The sequence below is a fragment of the Dermochelys coriacea genome, chromosome 9 (genome assembly GCF_009764565.3).
Source record: "Dermochelys coriacea isolate rDerCor1 chromosome 9, rDerCor1.pri.v4, whole genome shotgun sequence".
NCBI lineage: Eukaryota > Metazoa > Chordata > Testudines > Dermochelyidae > Dermochelys > Dermochelys coriacea.
This window is the reverse complement of record NC_050076.1, coordinates 81,734,125-81,758,232: the sequence shown is the minus strand read 5'-3', so window position 1 is coordinate 81,758,232 and position 24,108 is coordinate 81,734,125. Positions and strand designations below refer to the sequence as shown.

Here is a 24,108-nt window from a genome sequence, read left to right as displayed (position 1 = left end):
TGGCCTAAATAAGATATTAGACATAATTTAATATTAATATGGATACAACAGCTTGATCCCCTTCCCAAATTTTAATCCATTTCTGTAGGAACCATACAATCAAACCCCATAAAACTGAACTATATGTTGATCTCCCGTGTGCCCATATCCCTATTTTTCCTGGTCATTTCAGATATACCCCCAAATCCTTGGATACGCCGAGTTTTACTCTATATCTAGCCCATGTAATCTTGCTGGTTAGGACAAGGCATGGGTCTTTAGCATAGCAAATGGATATTCAGCTATTTCTGTGCCTCAAGTGGGTTTCTGTTAGGAGAAAATTAGAGTAATCTTTTAGCAACATCTCTCTCTCTCAAAAAAACCCCAAAAAACAACCACCCCAACTTGCTGTAGTAACACTTGATCATTAAGAATATTCTGGTTTTATAGACAGTGCCTGCTTTTTACCAAAAGATACTGAATGGCAAACAGTGTAGCAATAGAAGAACACAGGGACATTTTGGCAAGTACAGTACCGGTACTTTAGGTCTAATGTATTTAACTATGAAACATGTATCCTCAAATATATTTTCACAGGAGGGATCATACAAAGTGATCATCGGCATTCAGACTACTTGCATTAGAAGCTCCACTTGGCTTAGGAGTCAGAAAGATGGAATGACTAAAATGTTAAAGTGTAGCACCATCAACACTTCTCCTAAAACCAAAATGTGAGGACTGGATGGAAATTAAGACGGAACAGAAACATTGTGCTTACGTCACATTAACTAGAAAACAATGGGTAAGTCATACTTAAGTCTGCACTTCAATAAACTGGCCACATTTACAGTTCTACTGGAAAGAGATTAGGATGGGTCACAGGTTTTCTCCATGGATTTTCCGTGTTTCACTCATCCTGTTTCCTCTTGGGTTTTTTGGGATTCCGAGACCGGCTCTTTGCTTTGCAGAGTGGACATATCGGTGCGTTCCGATGAATTTGCTGGTGACATGATAAACAGGCCTGCAATGCAATGTTACATCTTATTAATTTATTTGTATGGAAATAGTGCCTAGGAGTCCCAGTCATGGACCAGGACCCTGTTAGCAACCTATTTCTCTGTGAGGTAATAAACCCATGAAGTTCTGTTGAGACACACTGCTTATTGAACATGTTACCTGCTCTAATAAGTTAACTGTACCGGAAAAATAAGTAAGCCCCTGCATGCTCAGTGGCGAACTGGAACTAAATTCTGTGGCAAGCTTCCTAGATCCTACAGCAACTTCAGGTCAGTTGAAAACTAAAGGATTTATTGAATTAAATTTTCAAATGAATAAAACTGCCAGTGCACCCCCCCTTTATCATTTATTTAGATATTAAATTTAAATTTTTTTGAGCTTCCCCTCATATTTTCAAGATCTATCTAGATCATCTAGTTTGACCCCTTGTATACAACAGGCCATAGAATTCTACCCACTTATCCCTGTATTGAGCCCAATAACTTGTGCTTGACTAAACCGTATCTTTCAGAATATGTCTGCAGTGGAGCTGGAGATGTAACTTCCAGCTCGGGGAGACATGCCCATGCTAGCTCTGAATGAACTAGTGCCCTAAAAAGAAGCAATGTAGTCATGGCTACATGGGTGGTGGGACAGGCTGGCCACCCAGAATACATACAAAGGATACTTGAGTGGCTAGCCCATCCCAGCATCCATGTAACTGCAACTTCAAGTCTAGTTTTAACCATGCTAGCTCGGTCAAAGCTAGCAAAGATACGCCTCTCCAGGCTGGAAGTTACACCTCCACATCCAGCAGGCATACCCTCGGAAAGGCAACTAATCTGAAGACATCAAGAGATGGAGACTCCACTACATTCCTTAGCACATGTCTACACATATAGCACTGCAGCAGCATAGCTGTACCAATGCAGCTGCACCGCTGCAGCATGTCTGGTGAAGACACTCTATGCTGATGGGAGAGAGCTCTGCCGTTGGCATAATAAAACCACCTCCGCGAATGGCAGAAGCTATGTTGCAGGAGAAGCTCTCCTGCCAATATAGCGCTGTGCACACAAGCGCTTAGTGCCAGTGTAACTTACGTTGCTCAGGAGAGTGGTTTATTCACACCCGAGTGACATAAATTATGCCGACATAAGCTGCAGTGTAGACATAGTCTTAGGAGTTTCTTCTAATGGTTAATCATCTTCTCTGTTAAAAATGTGTGACATATGTCTAATTTGAAATTGGCTTTAACTTCCGGCTGCTAGTTTTTGTCATGCCTTTCTCTGCTGGATTGAAGAACCCATTAGTACCTGATATTTTCACCTTGTAACAATAATGTTTCCCCTGCTCAGGAAGCACAGAGAGTAGAAACTGGCAATATCTGTCCTCTGACTGAAGAGTCCCTACAGAGGGAGTCATACAAGATACAGAGCCTGATTCTGAACTCTAACTGAACTGGCGCAGTTTTATTAACTTCAGTGGAATTGCCCTTGGTTTACCCTAAAGCAGGCAAAATAAGAATTGGACACATCATTATTTTCAGTGCTATTCCTTTGTGAACACGGTATGTTCCAATCACCCAAGAGACAACGCCTGTGTATTTGACACCCGAGAGACAACGCCTCACCTTCATTGGAGGTGGCTGTTGTCTGAAAGTTGCTGTCTGTCTGGTGTCCTGTTTCCTAGCCACTTGTAGCTGTTGGGCAGCAGCTGCAGCTGCAGCCAGAGATTCTGGAATGGGAGGTTCTTGTGGTTCTGTCTGCCATTCAGCTTTTTGCTTTTCAAAGTAACTATACAAAAACAAACCAAAATTATGATCAACTGCTGGCCTGTCATTTATTTATTTAAGAAGCATTGATTTGTAATGACTCTTCTGTGCTAAAACATAATGGGCCAAAATTTTTTGGTTTTCGTCCTCTAGAATCAAATGACTTGCACCAAGGACTCATTTGGATCAATTTTTTTAAAATGGGATAATGACAACAGTTAAAATACTACATGTGGCCAAAAACACAAGCCCACTGACAATCAATAATTAAGGATCATCTTAATATAGATGGAGAAGACTTGTCAAGTAATGAATTCCATCCACTCTCAATATCTAGGTTTTTGCGATTTTTTTTCAAGTTAATGAGCCAGATTCGATCATGTAACTGGTTAGTGGCATAATTACAGTGAAGTTGATATACTATGTTTCAGGTTCTTGTTTTCCAAGTTTTATCTGCAACAACCAGCCCTAAGAAATGTTTTTGTTCTTCATTTTTAATATAAACTGAGATTTTGGAGCACAATTCTGCAGCGAGGGATGAACTGCATAGTTATTCATTTAATATGTTCCGGGGTAAGAGTTGATTTTATATATTTAAGACCACAGGAGGATCAGATTATTCATAGTGGATCAGGAAGAACTCTCCATGTCCCCACCCAATAAGATTGCATGAACCAAAGCAGAGAATTTGTTCCCTTCCCTTGAAGCATGAGGGGTTGGTTGGTCTCTGCTGGATACAAGGCTAGATGGGCCATTCTTGGGAGAAGCATTAACGTCCTCCTTGGTTTTCAAAAAGAAGAGCATATCCTTTACATTTCTTCCATAGATCCAACCATCTGGATTCAGCCTACCAGATTAGATTCTGTGTTTTTTTTTTTAACAGCTGTAGCACAAATTTGAACTCTGACCAAGACTCACTAAAGCCACTCATGTAGTAGTTTTGGATTCCTCTCCTCCCTTGCATCATATCCATACCTGCTACTCAAATGGAAGAAATGGATCCTTTAAAAAAAGTACCATGTAATGTAAAATTAGAGATAGAGTAGAACCAAAACCTTAGATCCAAACACCCTTTAATTTGCAGGTCAGCGCTGGGATTTGCAGCTTTGGCTGATCTACATGTAACTTTGATCTTTGCCCCATATTCAGACAGAACGCTTTTGGAGGCTTGTAAATGGCTGGTTAATTTCTGTCTCACATACATGCTTCCTCCACTTTCAATTAATTTTGTTTTTCATGATTGCCTCTGAGTTCCTACCTTCCAGCTGGGCCCAGAAACAAAAATGACAAAATGCCAACAGAATCATAACTGTATACAAGGCCAAATAATGTTTGATCTGGAGACATACTCAAGAGAGAGTTTCTCTTCCTCCTCACACAGATCTGGCAGCCTCTGCAAGCCCAGAGTCATCCGCAGGGCATCTACGTGCTCCTTCAGGGGCTTGTACTCTTCATGCAGGCGTCGAGTGGACTCCAAGAGCTTGTTGAGGTCATTCTCAGACTGCTTGATGGTGTTCTCCATCTGAAACAGGAGGAGACATTTGCTTAGCAGATTGCTGCATTCACAGCTCTCTGATTCACCAGCCAGAGGTGGCAGAGTGCAAAGATGATGTTGTCCTTTAGAGAGTGGAGCTTTTCACATTCAGATTGGAAGAGAATAGGCAGACAATGAAATGGCCAAATAAGGAGTTAACATTCTGAGGGGTGGAATATGGGCAGGGAAAAAGCAGTCTGGAAGCAATTAGGCCGGGCAATGTTTTTGTGTTAAACACGTGAGAGAGAGTGTCATGAAAGGATTCAGATTGCACCTCCTTCTTCCTCTGCACAGCAGCCCGGGAAGGCGAATGTAATAACCGCTTAGCTGGATCACCAGATGCAGGCACTTTGGAAAGATTCTCAATGAAGGTTATAAAAATAACCTTTAAAAAAAATATCGACTGGGGCAGGGCCAACTCATTTGCATTATTTCAAGCCTTTCCAAATACCCCATAGATTTAAAAGTTTAACTCTGATGTTGTTGAGTTCATGTTCCACTTGGGAAAGAGACGTTTCAGAGTAGCAGCCGTGTTAGTCTGCTCAAATAAATTTGTTAGTCTGTAAGGTGCCACAAGTACTCCTTTTCTTTTTGGGAAAGAGAGTGAGAGAAGCAGCAAAGAGAAAGATAATCTGATGGAAACATCAAGTGCAAGCGGGACAGCATGAAAGAGAAGCAGGGAGTGTAGGGGGTGAGAAAATTCTGATGACAAATGAAGGTGGTGTATGTGCCACATATTCAAGGCACCCACTTGTGCCTACCCACAGTTTGGGAGCTTTTTCCATCCCTAATACAGAGTCCAGGCTTCTCTTTAGCTCAACATTTTAAAAATATTTACTCACCCTTAAGAGAAGGAAAAAGTGTGGGTTTAAAATTGCTGGTGAACGGAGTTGCTAATTCAGAATGGTTTTGCAAACCCAGCAGTTCACAAATCCTCAGCACCCTCCAGGGTACCCCTCTAATAATTAGTCTCCCTATTTTGTATTAATATCCTTCACTCTCCTGCTTGTTTTACTGTTTGTATTGCAGCAGTGCTTAGTTGTCTCAGGGAGAAATCAAGGCTCTCTGATTCCAGGCACTATGCAAACATAACAAACCATCCCACTATCCCTGCTTCCCAAAAAGAAAACAACCCAAATCCCAGACAGCTGCCAAAGCCTCCCAGGTTCTAGGTGTTAAATTAGGCAGCACTAAGAGGGTTATTTGCTAGGAAGAGTCAGAATAACGTTACTATGACTGCTGGTACCATTGCAGCAGCAATGGGCTTGGTTGTTCGTTCCCTTTAACCTAAATCCCTCCCATGTCTATTATTGAAAATCATCTTGCCTGATACAGACAAGCACTAACAGTGACTAAATTTAATTCATTTGATACCATCTGTATAATCCTTTCATGCTGTCAGGAAAGCTCAGGTTGCATATCTCTAATCTGTCAACTGTATAGCCTTAGAACAATCCATATGGGACTATATATAAAGTATATCCTGCCCACAATCCCACTGCTACATACCACATTTATGTCAGCATGGATCAGGCGCAGCTCCTCCACGTGGGCCATCTTTTCCTGCAGCAGAAGGTCCATCTCCTGCTTGTATTCCTTCAGGTGCCTCTCCTCCGATTCCAGGGCTTCAAACTCTGCCTTCAGGCGTGCCTTAATCTTTTCCATCTGCAAAGTCTTATTCCTAAAACCCAATGGAAATTACAAATATAAAGGGACAACAGCCGTAATGTCAATGTAAATTCTGTTTGCTTAAAGACTCACTATACACACACAAGCAAATGTGTTCACATCAATAGCAGGGGACTAGCAAAAGTTGTTGATAAAGTCAGAACTAAAGTATATCTTTGAAAGTCTGTGGTGGTCTGTGCAGAATCCTGTAATCAGGGAACTCCTGGGTTCTAATCCCAGCTCTGTCATTGGTCTTGTCTCCACTACAACTTTTTATTGTATTGGACCATAGAGTTAGATTGCATGGAATTTACCACGATTTAGCAGTTACTGTAGACCAGGACAATTGTGTTCAGCATTGTATCAGTCATGATTAAACCTTAATCACAAAAGAGGAAATTCTAGAGAAATGTTTATACCTGCTGGGCTTTAAAGAGGCTTCTGAGAAATGGAGTATAGGATGCAAATGCCAACTATCTCGACAGTAGACTGAGACACTAAAACACAGACTTTTGCTTTATACAAAGGATGCTCCAAGACAGTAAAAGTTCTGATGGCATTTCAAAGCATCTAAAATTCCACCTGCAGTCTACAGGGTAGTCTCCCATTTTCCTGCTGACCTCCAGTCCCTTTAATGCTATTTGTAACTGCAGCTCCCTTTGTTCTACATTCCAGTTTTTGTTTCTTCTTTTTAAAATGGTACCACCCCACATTTCTACACATAAAAGCTATGGAGTCTGGAGCAATGTCTTTCCCTCCAAAGCTAGGAGAGAGGGACTGGCTGTTTAAGCAGCACAGCAAAGCTATGCTTACTATTAGTTGAATTGGCACTGCTTCATGACCATCTCCATTTTAAAACAATTGCCCAGACAGTCAAAAACCTGTTTTAGTTCCCAATCCAGTTTTGCCAGGCCATGATTCAATTATATTCCAATCTTCACTTTCCAAAGACATGATCTTAGAGATATAGCCCCTGCTTTCATCAGAACAGTGTCCATCAGCTTTGCTATTGTGAAGGCTTTGGAGTTGCTTCTCTTAGCCCTCCTCTTACACCCCTTGTGTCCAATTCCAAGAACAAATACAATACCTACCTAAGCCTCCAGTACTTCTGATCCTTCCCCTCGTGCATTTTTAAAGTAGTCTATAGCTTCAAACAGACTGAAAATGAAAACCAGAGGAACTATAATCATTCTGTTGAGAAATCAAAATCTGACCAAAGAACTTCAAATGGACCAGGATCAAGTCCTTGGGTAACAAATTCTGGCTCCTGTCACGAGTTTTATGGGTGGGACTGAGATAACTGCAGGATATCCAAAAAACAGCACCACAGGTTATTTTGCTAGAGTGTAACATGCCCATAGCAGGAATGTCCAACAGTGATAATATCAATAAAAGGAGATTTTTTTAAAAAAATCCTGAATGAGATTTTATATGCTCCCTTGGAACAAAATACAACAATGTACTTCATCACATGATACATTTTAAAAACAGCTTTAAAAATAAAAAATCTCCCTCTAGACGAATAAACCTGAACCAGTTTGGATTAATGTTGCTTCTGATCAGCACCATTACACTGGGGAGTAGAAAAGCTGGAAGCAGAGGTGTGCATAGTAAAAAGCCAGACATGGAATTGGATCGACTCAGAGGTCACCCAGAGACATTTACAAAGATATTAATCTAGATGAATATTTTACAGTTACAGTAGGGTTGCCACCTTTCTAATTGCTGGTAACCAGACCCCTAAGGCCCCGTGCCCTGCCCCGCCTCTTCCACCAAGACCCCGCTCTACCCCCGCCCCCATCGCTTGCTCCTCTCTCCCCAACCCCCATTGCTCGCTGAATTGTTTCCACCTTACACCCCACCCTACAAGCTGGGCTCCCTGTGCTCCAGAACTGGAATGGGAGCTGCTGCAGCATGACTAGGAGCCTGCCTGCAGGCAGCCCCAGATGAAGAGGGGCTGGCTTGGGTTAATGACCGATGCCTCCCCACACCCTGCAGAGACCAGACTTTTGATGTCCATCAATACATCTGACCAGATACTGCCAGGTCCCCTTTTTGACCAGACTTTCCGGTCAAAAACCGGGCTCCTGGCAACCCTAAATGGCACCCAGACACAGAAGCCAAAAACTGGACTGTCCGGGTAAAATCCAGATGAGTGGCATCCCTAAGCTATAAGCATGTATATTTCATATGGTATATGCCATGTGTTACTAAAGAGAATATTATATGTTGTATATAGATGCAAACATTTTTTTAAAAAGGAAGCCAACTGTCCCAGTTTTGAAGAATCAGAATCAGCCCATCAAACTAAAAACAGCTGAAAAAAACAGTCAGCTATAAAAGCATTACATCGATAAAAGTCATCTCCTAATCAAGCCAGAGACCATTTTGTCAAAACAAACGGCTACCTGAATGCATTGATTTCTGGAGCCAGAGGAAGAGCTTATTTCAACAAGAAAGTAGTTGCTGACTGGACTTCAGTTCCAGTGGCCCAAGTCAAAGAGTATTAGCCTCTGTGAAGAATTAATGGTCACTTAAGAATTTTTAAAATTACCACAGTAAACTCCAGAGAGTTATTCAGCGATAATAATAAAGTTGTCATACTTTTTACTTTCAGGATTAATAGTGCCATTTTCTCTATATGAAGCAAACATTCATAACTGGCAATCTGATGAAATTTAAGAAGAAAAACATATCATACAACTCTATAACTCACAAATTTACAAGAGTTTAGAGAGCAGTCTTTCATCCACTGAGGAGACAGGATGTAATGATGTCTTAACTGTTTTAGAAAATGAATGTATTTTTATATTAAGATTTATTACTTTGGAGTGGGAGGATGAAGAAAATTAGAGCAACTGGTATTAAAATTTGTTATTCTACTGTGTTAGGGCCCAATCTTATAGAGATTTACACAAGTGCTTAACTTTACACATTGTGAGTAATGTGAATTTTTCAGTGCACTATTATTAATTATGTGCTTTCTAGGAGTATCCAAAATATGCTAGGCATTCTCACTCAGACAGAAGACAGTCAATGCCCAGAAGAGTTTACAGTCTGACGCCTCAGTCCTCCATCCAGATCCATTAGCGCTGAACTCTGAATCCATGTGAAGTGCCATTGACCGTAATGGGACTTCACAAAGGAACAGGACTTTGCACCAGTACATTTGGAAGCAAGGGTGGGACAGAGGGAGTCAATCGAAATATATGCACTTTTCAATTTACATTATGTAATTTTAAAAAGTAAATATATTAACTATACTGGCCCTTATACTTGGTCAATTTCTTGTTGCCATCACAAAAGAAGTAGGGCTGTTGATTAATCGCAGTTAACTCAAAAAAAATTAATTATGATTAATCGCACTTTAAACAATAGAATACCAGTTGAAATGTATTAAATATTTTTGGATGTTTTTCTACATCAAATATATTGATTTCTATTACAACACAAAGTACAAAGTGTACAGGGCTCACTTTATATTATTTTGATTACAAATATTTTCACTGTAAAAATGATAAAAGAAATAGTATTTTCCAATTCACCTCATAAAAGTACTGTAGTACAATCTCTTTATTGTGAAAGTGTAACTTACAAATGTAGAATTTTTTTTGTTACATAACTGCACTCAAAAACAAAACAATGTAAAATTTTAGAGCCTACAAGTCCACTCAGTCCTACCTCTTGTTCAGCCAGTCACTAAAACAAACAAGTTTGTTTACATTTATGGGAGATACTGCTGCCTGCTTCTTATTTACGTCACCTGAAAGTGAGAACAGGCATTCGCATGGCACTTTTGTAGCTGGCATTGCAAGGTATTTCTTTGCTGTTACTAGTCAGTTTCATTTTCTAGTTCCAGTGTGCTGCCAGAATGCAACAACATTGTAGTTTCAGGGGACTATTCCAATCCAAACAATTAACTTTTAATATTAAAAAACAAAGTACACATAAAGTATGAAGACATTTCCATTAATATTAGGGCATTTAAAATATGTATTTTTGAAAACAAAAACGTAAATTTGGGACCTAGTCTACACAGTTGATTCTGCTCTCATTTCTATTATTTTCCATTCTAAGTTCCTATATTGCCCTCCTCATCATACGGTCTGAGGGCTTGTCTACACTACAAAATCAAGTTGACTTTATTTAATTCAACCTCGAGCCCCCAAATTAACTAAGTTGATTGTGCGTGACCACACCATGCTCATTGTCTCAATGGAGTGTGTCTTCACTAGCAGCGCCTGGATTGATGCACAAAGCAGTGCATCGTGGGTAGCTATCCCCAAGTGCAACTTGCTGCAGTGTGTTTTGGGAAGTTTGTTCAATGCCTCATGGGACCAAAACATTGTCACAGGGGAGAATGGGAACATTGCGTCGGCATCCCATGATGCACTGTGCTCAACAACAAACAACCCAGTGGTTTTTGCGCCTTAAAACCGCCATAATCACAGAAGCATGTAGCCTGCTCAGTTGTGCACTCTTGCTGTGAGCATCTCAAACACCTCGCAACTTCTCCTGCAGTATTTCCAGAGCAGAAGTAGAGTCTGCCGCACAGAACACAGTGATGTCCTGCAAGAAGCCCTGCTGCAAGCCATTGAAAAAAACAATTCACAGTTGCTGCTGGCAGTCACAGAGCAGCTGCACTCTGTTGAGCGCCATTTCTGATCCCGTGAAACAAGCTCTGATTGGTGGGACCGCATCGTTTTCCAGGTAGGGACGACAAGCAGTGGCTGCAGAACTTTCTAATGCGGAAAGCCATCTTCCCAGAACTTTGTGAAGAGCTTTCCCCTGCACTGCAGTTCAACAACACAAAAATGAGAGCTGCTCTGACAGTGGAGAAGCAAGTGGCAATCGCTATTTGGAAGCTTGCAACACCAGACAGTTACCGGTCAGTGGGGAATCAATTTGGAGTAGGTAACCATGGGAGCTGCTGTGCTCCAAGTGTGCAGGGCCATTAATCGACTTCTGCTATGAAGGGTAGTGAGTCTGGGAAATGTGCAGGACATAGTTTTGCTGCGATGGGGTTTCCTAATTAAGGTGTGGCAATAGATGGCACGCATATCCCCATCTTAGCACCAGATCCCTTGCCAAAGAGTCCATAAACCGAAAGGGATACTTTTCAATGGTGTTGCAAGTGCTGGTGGATCACAGGGGGTGTTTCACCAACAACAATGTAGGAAGGGTGGGAAAGGTTCATGATACGTGCATCTTTAGGAACTCAGGTCTGTTCAAAAAGCTGCAATCCGGGACTTTCTTTCCAGACCACAGAATGAACACTGACAATGTTGAGATGCCTATAGTTATCCTGGGGGACCCAGCCTACCCCTTGCTCCCATGGCTCATGAAGCCATATACCAGCCATCTGGACAGCAGTAAGGAACAGTTCAACTATAGACTCAGCAAGTGCAGAATGGTGGTTGAATGTGCCTTTGGTCATTTGAAAGGGCACTGGAGACATTTACTAACAAGATTGAACCTTAGTGAAGAGAACATCCCCATGGTTATAGCTGCCTGCTGTGTGCTCCATAATATCTGTGAAAAAAGGGGGGAAATTTTCTGCAGGGGTGGGCAGTTGAGACAGATCGCATGATAGCCATTTTTGACCAGCCAGACACCAGGGCAATAAGAAGATCACAGCAAGGGGTGCTGCATATCTGCGAGGCTTTGAAAAGCCGTTTCAATAATGAGTCACAGTAATGTGAGCGGTTTGTCTACATTGTGCTTTCCCAAACCTTCACCTGCCTTGTGTCACTGTCCCTGTAAAGCCAACCCCCCACCACTGTTCCCTCTAAGCTATGCACGTCTGCACACACACACAGATCCTAAACCCCGCGCACAAGGCAAAACACCACACACAAAAATGTGCACAGAAGAAATTTTTTGTGCACACGGCCTGTCAAAAATGTGCACAGAAGAAATTTTTTGTGCACACGGCCTGTCAAAAATGTGCACAGAAGAAATTTTTTGCGCACACGGCCTGTCAAAAATTAGAGGGAACACTGCCCCCCACCCAAGCCACTGCTTCTACTCAATAAAGAACATTTATTTCTCGAATCCATTTACTTTATTTAACAAACGTAAGTAAAGAGGGAGAACAGAAAAAAAAGGGAACGCTGGGGAAAAGGGGTTGTAAAGTTGGAACGGGAGAAACATTTTCAACTGTGTAATGTAACACACCATTCCAGACCATCAAAGATCTGTGAATGGACGCCTTCTGTTCCTTGTACCTCCCCCTGAATTAAGTGAAAGGGATAATGGACTTTTGGCCCATGCCTCATGGAACGCTTGTGGGAGGGTGATTCTGCGCCAGCAGATGCTGGCTGGCTGTCCACCAGGATCTGCAGAGGGACTCTACCCACCTGCTTCTGTTCCTGCAGTTCAACCAGACGCCTCAACATATCTGCTTGGTCCCTCATAATCCAAAGCATCTCGTCCTGTGCCTCACGCTCTTGCTCATTAGAAGTTTTCCTGTTCTCCATGTCCATGTCTAACTTCTCGGACAGTGAAATCCTCCACGCTCTCAGCTCTGTGTCAGCTGTCCTGGAAGCGTTCATTATCTTGGTGAATATGTCCTCCCGCGTTCTCTTTCTCCTCCTAATCACCGAAAGTCTGCTTTCAGGTGTTCATGACACCCCGAAGGACACATTTCCAGCTGTCAGTCATGTGAAAAACTAAAGGAGCCATTGTACATGAATAAAATGTTTCCATAGGAAGGCCGCTTTCATAAAAAACCAAACCCTTATTACACTAGGTGCAAGCCATAACATAATCAGAATCCGTAACCGTTCACTGTGTTGTTTTGCTACTTCAGCCATGGTGAGTAGCCCCCCCCGGTCATGGGTGACCACACTTTTAATAAAGTTTATGGCAGACTCATGTTGGGAGCAGAGTTAGCTAGTCAAACAGTGGCCCTTCGCCATAGCACCATGGGAAGCTGTTTATGAACGAGGTGGGGGGAAACGTTTTTACTCTCAAATTGGGGAATCTCTCATGTGGCTCCCCAGTCCCCTATCAGCCATTTTAAACTACTTGCCAACCCATGCTGAGCACAGTAAAGGCACATTAGCTGCTGCGTGGTTTGGCGATCTGGAATGTGTGTGTGGGGGGGTTGTATCATTCTCCTTGTTGTCCCTAGACTCACACACCAATGATCAACGTTTGTGGGAGTGCTGGTAGGGTCACCCTCGAGAATCGCATGCAGCTTGTTGTAGAACTGGAATGTGTAGGGTCCAGCACCAGAATGACCGTTCGCCTCCCTTGTCTTCTGGTACACTTGGCGAGTTTTTATTTTCACATGGCACTGCTGTGTGTCCCTCGTGTAGTCCTTCTCCCCCATTCCACAAGCAATCTTTGCATAGATGTCAGCGTTTCTTCTGCTGGATCGGAGCTCTGCCTGCACAGACTCTTCTCCCCACAAAGCGATGAGGTCCACCACCTCCTGTGCAGACCAGGCTGGAGCGTGTCTGGGGTGTCAGCTGTGCTCAAGCTGGCATGCTCCCAATGCGGATCAAACAGGAAATGGGAAATCAAAAATTCCCAGTGCTTTAGCAGGGGAGGGGCTGTTTCCTGTGTACCTGGCTGCAGTGCAGTCGAGTTGAGAATGATCTCCAGAGCAGTCACAGATGAGCATTGTGGGACACCACCTGGAGGCCAGTTAGGTCGCATTACACAATGCTGCATCTTCACTACCTCGCAATCGACCCATGAAAATCAAATTAAGTGCTACGCCTCTTGCAGAAGCGGATTACAGAAGTTGACATTAGAGCGACTTAGGTCAGCGTAAAGGACCCGGGAGTGTAGACACATACATTAACAGGTCACCTTAAGGCGGCTTCCTTCGACCCTAAGTGTGGAGTAGGCCTGAATGTCCTCAGGAAGTGACTACCATCTATCATGGGCGATTCATTCTCTCTCTCACTCATCCTCTCCCTAGGAGCAATGCTGGGGCCTGATCCTGCATAGATTTACATACGTGCTTAGTTTGACCACTGTGAGTAGTTCTACTGATGGCAATGGGACTACGCAATGCATAAAGTCAAGCACATGCGTAAATCTTTGCTGGATTGGGGCCTTACATGCGTACTTAAATTTACTGACTGGAGTAATCCCATTGCTTTCCAAATAAGCATGTACTGAAGTGTTTTCAGGATCAGGCCTTGACATCCCCTGAAACCTCAATAAAGTTTCTTTAATAAATATAAACATTTGGCGTAATATAGGAGAGGGTCTCCAAAAGAGACATCAAGTGAGAGAAAACAATAGGGCAAATTTTGCTTTTTTCAGCTAGTGATTTTGTTTATAAAGGCCCTTTTAACTCTGCATGTGGAACAGAGCTGACAGAGTAAAAATTAATATAAACAATAATTAGAGTATGGCGGAGCCTTTTAAGCACATGAAATTTGTTTATTTACTTTAAAATAAAACAGGCATAAAAGTACAAATATCCAGAGCTTGTGATTTCTTATCTGGCCTATTTTGGGCCAAAACCAACATGCCTTATTTACCTGATCTGTCCCGTTCAGTTAAATGTGACTGTCTATTTAGGTCAATATGGTAATCAGGATTTAGCCCTTTGATATAGAAGGATTCTTAGATTTCACTAAAAGAAAAGGAGGACTTGTGGCACCTTAGAGACTAACAAATTTATTTGAGCATAAGCTTTTGTGAGCTACAGCTTACTTCATCAGATGCATTCTGTGGAAAATACAGTGGGGAGAGTTATATACACAGAGAACATGAAACAATGGATGTTACCATTCACACTGTAACCAGAGTGATCACTTAAGGTGAGCTATTACCAGCAGGAGGGCAGGGGCGGGGGGGACGACCTTTAGTAGTGATAATCAAGGTGGGCCATTTCCAGCAGTTGACAAGAACCTCTGAGGAATAGTGGGGGATGGGGGGATAAACATGGGGAAATAGTTTTACTTTGTGTAATGACCCATCCACTCCCAGTCTCTATTCAAGCCTAAATTAATTGTATCCAGTTTGCAAATTAATTCCAATTCAGCAGTCTCTCGTTGGAGTCTGTTTTTGAAGTTTTTTTGTTGAAGTATTGCCACTTTTAGGTCTGTAATCAAGTGACCAGAGAGACTGAAGTGTTCTCCAACTGGTTTTTGAACGTTATAATTCTTGATAACAAGGCCAATAATTACAACAGCAAAGTGTGTCAAATTAAATAATTACAGTTAAATTCACCTTTGAATCAGAAAACTGAATGTACTTGAAGTTCCCAAATACAAAGTATTGTAACAATCAAGCAGAAAATGGATCGGATATTTAAATCCAATTTTACAACAATCAGGTCTCAACAGAACTATAACTGGATAATGATCTGTTTTAAAAGATGACAATTCTGGCAGTTGAGCACAGACGTTTCAGAGCCTCAGTATCAGTCTGGAACATATTCAGTGTCCTGTCTCTCATTATACATATTTTGGTACACTATATATAAAAATAATTTGGGGCCTGGTCTTGCCACCATTATTCATGGGAGCAGTCTTTGCAAGAGGAAGGACTTGGCCCTTGCATGGAAGAATAATTTGCTTCTACATACTCAGTATTCCAACTAGGAGATTTTGTTAAAGGTGTAAGGACTATAAAAACTATAGTAATTGAATTGTTGCTTATTCTGTGATTTGATTTCAGTTTCTTTTCTCAATAGATTAATACAGGTTTAAAACTGAGCATGCTACAGTGACATTTTTTATTCTTTGTTTTATTGATTTCCCCCTCCCCACCCACACTCCATAGATAACCTGTCTCTTACGTTTTCCTGATACAAAAATATAAAAAACACAACTCACCATGCAGATGAGCATGGTATAAATACCTACATATATATCCCAGTCAAGCTGTTTGTTCTTCCTCCCAGCTACTTTCAAAATTATTACACTTTCCTTATTACATGCCTTTGCTATTAAATGCACAAATTCATGCTAAATGCATGCAACTCTGGCAGTAACCAGAACATCATGTTCATAAACGAAAAGGCACAAACTGAGCATTTAAAACCATGGTGCCATGCACTGTTGCTTATGATTGACTCTTCCTGCAACATATCCTGTGATTCACTTTATGAAGGCCACTATATAAAAATTAATGGTATACTGGATTGCACTGAAGAATGGAGAGACCCAGCTTCCTGCCTTGCTGGTAAACCTCTTTAAGGAAAAGCAATAGCAGCCTTAGTGCCATTGTGTCCCTGCTTCATCATCATCATTCCACCCTATGCCCCCAATAACTCCTTCAGAGGAGAGGACCACAATAAACAACAGGAAGGGAACAGGGAACATTCACCAGTCTGACTTCACACAACACCCCTAACCCTAACTCCTTCTCCACATGGGGGTGAGAGAGAGAAGTAAGCTGGCTAAACAGATCTCCCAAGATGCAGTTTTCTTTCCTTTCAATCCCTCCCCACAAGAACCCCCGCTCCCAAATTCCTCTGCAAGCCACAACACTGTTGCAATACCTATCACCCAAAATATTATCTAAGCAGACACTTTTGAAGGATATTATACCTGATTCCAGCCAAATCAATAAATTTTATTTTTTAAAAAAAAAGCACTTCCCAACCCCACCTCCCTGATTTCAAAGCAGCTTCTGTGCTCTGAATGCCTATTTGGCTTACGTACATACATTATATTCTGTAATTTTCTCCCCCACCTCCCTTCAAACATTTCCTAGATGCAGCCAACCAGAAGAATGTTAGGAATGAATGGGTAAAAAAAAAATCCTAACAGTTTACCGGAATAAATAATAATTAAAAAACACAACTGCTTTAAAACAGATCTCCAGTTGTCCATTCATAGCTGCCACCTCCATCCCCTTTTTATTACTTAAGGCTAATTCCCTGGAAATACATGACAATCCCCGCCCTGTAATGCATATTTCACAGCACCCACTCTCAGCAGATGCTTCTTTTCCTACTTTAAAAAATTGTCTCCAGCTTTCATCCCAGGGTTTTTCGTTGTGGTGGGTTTTTTTAAATTTTACTTTATTTTGTAACATAACAGTCGCTTCTTCAAACCGGTGTAACTCATTCACTCCTTCAAGGAGAGGGAAAACAGCTTAGTGTTACTGATGCTGCACAAAAGAAAACATACCTGATCTCTTTGATGCTCTCCAGTTTGCACATGATTTCTTGCTCATCAGCCATGCTTTTCACTCCAATTTAAACCTCCCGTGATGTACAAAATGCCAGCCCCAAAAAACAAAACAAAACAAAAATCAACCCATACAATAGACACAATGTAGCCACCCACTCCGGGCATATGGACTCTGAGCCTGTGCGGTATAATCTAATGGGAACTATGGGAGTTAGAGTCCAGTTCCTTATTGCAGCCCAGGCATGTGCAAGAGGAAAGACTACAACGCCCACAAGGCAGAGCAGAGCTTTCTTACTCCTCTTCCTGCAGCCACACTTTAAATCAATTTGTCACAGCTAATTATGTCAAAGGTTGCTAGTAGTGGAAGGGAGCCGAGTGCCTCCCCCTGAGGGTTGTGGGTTGTTGCTCTTTGAACTGAAACGGTACAATGACATGTAAATGACTCCTGAGAGTCGGTTGGAAAATTTCATGGTTTTGATGAAAAGCTAAATTAAATCACACAGAAAAAATGCTCCAATAATTTTGAGAGACATGTTTGACGTTTTAATTGATGCTCAGTTGTCCAAAGATATGCAGAAGCACTGAGGTTTCTTTGGGATTTGTTTTTGCTCTCCGGGCATGGCTACACTTGCAGATGTAGAGCGCTTTGAGTTAAACCAGCCTTCACAGAGCGCAGTAGGGAAAGCGCTGCAGTCTGTCCACACTGACAGCTTCAAGCGCACGGGTGTGGCCACATTTGCGGCACTTGCAGTGGCATTGGGAGCGGTGCATTATGGGCAGCTATCCCAGCATACAAGTGGCTGCAACGTGCTTTTCAAATGGGGGTCGGGGGGGAAGTGTGACAGGGAGTGTGTTGTGTGTATGTGGGGGGGAGAGAGTGGGTTTTGGGGGGGCTGAGAGCATGTCAGCATGTTGTCTTGTAAGTTCAGCCAGCAGCAGACGCCTTTCCCTCTCTCACACACAGCATTCCACACTAATGGTTGCTTTGTCTCAGAGTAGATAAGCAGCCGGCTGTCAGAAACGGAGCTTTCAAAGGGCATTTCCGCATTCCTACAGCGATTCCAAACAATGAGAAGAGTGAGCACTTGACTTAAGGGGATTATTGGATGTTTCCAGAGGGTGTTCAGAGCACAATAATGCAACACCTCGTTCACACTGGTGCCGTGGCGCTCCAGCGGTGGCGCAGCAAACATTATTCCACTCACCGAGGTGGAGTACCAGCAGCGCTGTAGCCGCAGAGTCAGAGCGCTTTACGTGCCTTGCCAGTGTGGATGAGTAGTGAGCTAGTGCGCCCTAGGCTCCTTTATTGCGCTGTAACTCGCAAGTGTAGCCATGCCCTCAGTCAATACAACTGACAATATAAATGATACAAAAGAAGAAATAAAGCACAAATGCAACCTTTGTTATTAAAAATTAAGATTTAGAGTGATCCTCAGGCACCTTGCATCTGAGGATTTCAAAGAGATGTACATACATTGATGAATTAGTCTCACAGTCCCGTATGAGACCGGTAATTATTTTTGTCTGGCTTCCACAATGTGTTATCTGCTATGTAGACAGTTAGGAAGACAAGGGGTGAAATTTTCCAAACATAAATTACTTAGATTCTTTGGAAAATCTCATCCTTTGTCCTGAAGAATGTATGATCAATAAGCTCTGCACTAGTGGACCCATATGTGAGCATGGAATCTCATTGGCTCTAATGGGGCTCCCCATTGGTTGGTGGGGTGTGGGTGGGGGGGTGTCACTCCACGCAGAGCTCATTAGGTTCAGGGCCCAGATAGGCAATAGAGGGCCTGATCCTGCAAACACCTACTAATGACAATAACTTCACATGCCTGGGTACTATCAGTGAGACTACTCGCAGAAGTAGTGTTAGCAGGAAAAACCCAAAGAATGAGGAAGAAAATTCAAACGACCTTGGTTTAAACATAGCGAAACTGAGTCACAGAGAGGTGAAGGGATTTGTCCAAGGTCCCATAGCAGTCCAGAGGCAGAGGTTAGAACAGAATCAAGATCTTCTTGCTGCCGAGCCATTCCCTGAATGACAAGCCCAGTCTTCCTCTGCTCCTTTGCTGCATGAAGCCTCAGCATTAAAATTGCTTCTCATCACTGACTCCCCATCCAAACAGAATTGAGTAAAAGCAGGTTGTCCACAATGCATCCTGCATAGAATATTGGTTTCTGTGTATGATGTATTACTGAGCAGCTTGAAAATCTGTCCTGGAGGATTTTGTTTACATGTTTTTGTTTGTTTTTATGGGGTGTGTGCGTGGTTAGGCTCACTTAGAGAAAGAGGGGGAAAGAGTTATAACGATTACCCTTGGTTTCTATTGCATTAATAATAATTAGTAATTAAAATAATTTTCTTGGCATCTTCACAAATATTAATTAATTGAGTCTCACAACATCCCATTAGGCTGGTGATGGTAAGTATTTTCTTCATTTTTAGCAATGAAACTGAACTTCATATCCAAATCCCCTTGAATGCTGGAGATGTTCAGACCTGTATCTGAACTTTGCCATCAGGCCCATCTCCACTCATTTTACAGATGAGGAGATGGAGGCACAGTGAAGTTAAGGGACTTACCCAAGTCCATGCTGTGAGTCAATAGCAGGACTGGGAGTAGAGCCTTAAACTTTTGATGTCCAGTCCCCTGATCCAATCACTAATCAAACTACCTTTTGATGAATAATGTATTTGAACATGCTAGAGATATATACTGTAACTCATTTAACTGAATTGCTTTTAGAAATGGAGTCCTATTACTGAATAATTATACTTTGCACTTTTCTTCTGAAGTCCTTACAGTGCTTTGCAAAGATGGGTAAGAAACAGAGCCACAGAGGGTATATCTACATTGCAAAGAAAGACCCATAGCAACATGTCTCTAAGCCCTGGTCAACTGACTGGGGCTTGTGCTACTGGGCTAAAAATAGCAGCATAGACATTTGGACTCAGGCTGGATCTTGGGCTCAGAAATCTGGGGGTGGGGGGGGGGTGGAAGCATCTTGGAGCCAGGGCTCCAGCCTGAGCCCAAACGTCAGCACTTCTGTTTTTAGCTCCATAGGGAAAGCCCTGCAATTCTGAGTCAGTTGATCCAGGCTCTGAGACTCGCTGCTGTGGTTTGTTTGGTTTTGTTTTTTTCAATGTAGACGTACCCAAAGAGATTAAGACATAAAATTTCAAATCTGGTCACCTAAAATTAGATATGAGTGGTCGAATTTTCAAAGGTGATGAGCATCCACATTTCTGACTGGGAGCTTTGAAAATCCAGCCACTAATGTCGATACTTAACTCTGGATTTAAGTGTCTAACTTTTAAGTAACCTGATGTGAAAATTATGTCCATCCAATCTGGAAACCATTGTCTATCTGTAATATCATAATGAGTAGCTCCAGTCACCTGCGAGCATTTGTGCTGCTGCTGTTCTCTTCTGAAGATATTGATCTGCCTTCTCATGGAGTCCCTGATGTTTGTGTGTCAAACAGTGCTAGTTGTGAGGAATATTGCCATTTATAAACTGGCATGATGAGGAATGCTACAAATCTCCTAGGCACTCAGCTCAGTTGGAATTAAACCACAAAAGAACTATCACCTGATGTCTCTGTGCAAATAACACACATGCTCTGAAATAAATGGGCAACAGCCAACAGCAAAGAAATATATTGGAAAATTGGGCACAGGGAGGTTTAAATTACACTTCCTTTCACCAGCAAAGCTATTTGAATGGCAAGGCAGATTCACCCTTATTGAAGAGATGGTGGCATCTATCCCAGCCCTCTTGTGGGTCCCTCGCCAGGAAGAGGGTGGTATGTTTAATTCCCCTGTGGGTTTCTATGAGCTCTGCCAATAGATGAGTCTCCAAAGAGCCTATGAGTATATGCTGATTGCCTTGGACACACACCTTTTCTGCCCAGCACCACCTTATTTTGATGCTGAATAGACCCTTAGAGCCCCTTGGTAATTGGAGTTGAAAATATTTGGACCACCATCAGCTGGAATTTTTTTTACCTTCTACCCAAAATATATGTGGGATGTCAATGTGTGTGATGCAGGACCAATCTGTCAAAACCTGGACCCCAAGTGAGGTGTGAATTTTGAATAGTGAGAATAATTAACCTTTGGAACAATTTACCAAGAGTTGCAGTGGATTCTCCATTGCTGACCATTTTTTAAATCAAGATTGGATATTTTTTCTAAGAGATATGCTCAAGGAATTATTTTGGGGAGCTTCTATGGCCTGTGCCATACAGGAGGTCAAACTAAATAATTACAATGGTCCCTTCAGGCTTTGGAATCTATGAATTCCATGAAAAGTTTGACAAATGGCAAATCTAGTCCCCAAAACTCCAGCTTGTCACCTCCTAAATTCAGCCTGAGCTCCACTGATCCAGGAAGCAAAAGAAACTAGGTCAGTCATAAAATTTCTCAAGCACATAAGGCTGATATCAAATCTCTCCCGCATACACACACACACACACACACGTTATAGCTTTTTGTTAACATCTTTCTAAATGGAAGTAACTTGGAGCTTAATCCTGAATTTTTTGTATACTCTCAAATCCCAATGGATGTTTGGGATGGGCAAGGAATGCAAGAGCAGACCCCCAGATAGTTTTAGCAATGAATTTTTTTAATGGCAAAAACGAATAATCTTTATCATGCACAAATGGGCTGAATGATTTCCCCTCTATTTTGTTTGCTGTCTTCTCCAATCAGCTGTTACCTCTCAATTGTTCTCTGCAGAAAATTGCTCTTTTTCAAGGGTGGTTGACCCATTTCTATTTGCCACTGTTTTTCCAACATGTAGGCTGGCCTTGGCCCTTTGGAGCAGGGATCCCATTTTTATATTTGCCATTGAAATGTCACACACTCCTATAGTGCCATAAAGCAAACACAAATCTTAGAAATTAACCAGTTAGTGATATTTTAATGGTCTAAATAACGGTTGTCAGGTTAAAGAACTTGGAACTGATTTTGAAAACTCTCAACACACAGCAACTCCCACTGACTTCAATGGGAGATTTGTGTAGTGAACAGAAAGGCTTGAAAATCAGGCCCCTTTTATGCCAGTTTTCTACCCAGAGTCCAGTTTGTAGGAAAGTTTTAAACTGAAGCTATGAATGGGAGGAGAATGGGGCTCTCCAGTGGGAGGGAATAAAAAGCCACGGTTCAGAGGTGAAGTGCCCTGATAGGGATCCTGGGTCTGAGGAAGAATGGCCCTGGGGAATAGACTGAACAGCCCTGAGCTAGGAACTCTAAGAGCAGCCACACCTATGGAAAAGGCTTGGATTGAACTTCAAATGGTCTTATTTTTCATTTGTTTGTTAATAAAGTCAAACCCCAGCAAGAGGGCAAGTTTTGAGTCTATATGGGGCACGCAGACTGGCTTAGAACAGCTAGGAAAACTACCTGCTCCCAGGGTATAGTGGTGGAAACATTGATGCACTCATTACATTGAATCTTGGAAGGATTTGATTTAATAATAAAATAATAATAATAATAATTAATAATTAATCATGCCTAGCTCTTATATAGTATTTTTCATCTTTAGATCTCAAAGTGCTTTACAATGGAGATCAGTGTCAGTATCTCCCTTTTATAGCTGGGGAAACTGAGGCACAGAGCAGTGACATGCTCAAAATCAACTAGTAGGAGGAGCAGCAGAGCTGGGAATTGAATTTTTATCAGCAGGATCCTGTTTTTTTTTAGAAATGCTGAGCACTTACTACTGCCACAAAGTAAATAGAAGTGGCAGTACCTCTGAAAATTCAGGCCTAAGTTATTATTTATTATTTGTATTGCATTAGCACCTAACAGCCCCCATTGGACCAGCATCCCATTTTGCTAAGCATTGTACAAACACAGAACAAAAAGATGGCCCTTGCCCCAAAGAGTTCTAAGTTTGAGACAGGTGGATACAGGAGGCAAGAAAGCACAAGGAAACTATGATACAATACTGGTCAGCATGATAGGCAGTCTCAGCGCACCCAGCAGATGCCTAACCAAAAGGCACTTCTCATAAAGACAAAATATGATTATTGTTAATAATCTAATTGTTATTCATTATTGTTAATAATCTACATTTACAGGAAAAGAAAGTTAAAAACCCATGTTGCACTTGTAGATAATGACTGCCCTCTCCTTCTGTCAGTCTAGACTGGCAGTCAATTGAGATATTAATATGGGAAGTTACAATTATTATTAAACATGATTTTATTTCTGAGTCTGCTATGAATCTTCAGGGTAATAATTTTGAGGAGTTATGTAATATGCAAATATAATTTCTGTAAATTCACTCCTTGTGGGCACTGCAGAAGAAGAATTTCTCAAATAAAAAAAAATGAACATATAGCAATTGGGAAAGGTGGAGATGCTTTGGTGATTTTGATCAATATTTAAGGACTTTCCCCTGTGAAGTTGCCATGCCATTTTCTTCCACAGTTAAAAAAAAAGGAGGTGGGCACTACCATATTCTTTATCATTATATGTCTTTTATACTAAGCTGGGATATTCAAGGCCTGATCCTCCTTCTACTGAAGTCAACTGGCAAACTTTCATTGGCTTAAATGGTGCAGAATTGGGCCCTTCGTGAGCTGTGTGTTCAAAAGAGGCATGATTCTTTAATGCGTGATTTAAATGGATGAACTAATTGATTTGAGGGGGTAGGAGGAAAGTTAGCTACAGTGGGCCAGCCAGTCTCTTGTTGCTAAGACACTGAGGGAGCGAGAGCAGTTGGGGTGAGGAAATGACAGGATGAGAAGGGATGATGCCATGTAAAATATGAGACATGAGTGATGAGAACCCCACTCTCCCAGCATGAAGGATAATTATTCAGATTTTTATTTATTTTCAATTATGAGCTACAATTTGCATGTTGAAAAATTAAAACGCTGACCTTGTAGCTTCATAGTTCACCAGTGATTTCCTCAGACATTCTTCTCAACTGCTGAAAATGGCCCACCTTGATCATCATTACAAAAGGTTCCCCCCTTCAGCCCCTCCCCTCCCTCATTCTCCTGCTGGTAATAGCTCACCTTAAGTG

General features: G+C 41.8%; 1 protein-coding gene across 2 annotated transcripts; it reads right to left on the bottom strand.

Annotated features, from left to right (window-relative positions):
* Positions 1-406: 406 nt before the first annotated feature.
* Positions 407-17,347, bottom strand: ZC4H2 (zinc finger C4H2-type containing). Of its 2 annotated transcripts, XM_038416428.2 has the most exons (5): positions 17,057-17,347; positions 5,790-5,961; positions 4,096-4,268; positions 2,606-2,768; positions 407-1,000 (listed from the first exon to the last, which is right to left on the bottom strand). In XM_038416428.2, the coding sequence occupies exons 1-5, from the start codon at positions 17,107-17,109 to the stop codon at positions 887-889; spliced, it is 675 nt and encodes a 224-aa protein (XP_038272356.1). In that variant the 5' UTR covers positions 17,110-17,347; the 3' UTR covers positions 407-886. The 2 variants fall into 2 exon arrangements, with proteins under 2 accessions (XP_038272356.1, XP_038272358.1); XM_038416430.2 differs by lacking the exon at positions 2,606-2,768 and having other exon boundaries at positions 17,057-17,336.
* Positions 17,348-24,108: the final 6,761 nt, after the last annotated feature.

Excerpts from the sequence above, each read along its gene's own strand:
- ZC4H2 (XM_038416428.2), bottom strand. The coding sequence starts at position 17,109 with ATGGCTGATGAGCAAGAAATCATGTGCAAACTGGAGAGCATCAAAGAG. Across the intron at positions 5,962-17,056 it reads GAGAGCATCAAAGAGATCAG|GAATAAGACTTTGCAGATGG; the intron begins GTATGTTTTCTT and ends ATTGGGTTTTAG. Across the intron at positions 2,769-4,095 it reads GAAGAGAAACTCTCTCTTGA|TTACTTTGAAAAGCAAAAAG; the intron begins GTATGTCTCCAG and ends GTTTTTGTATAG.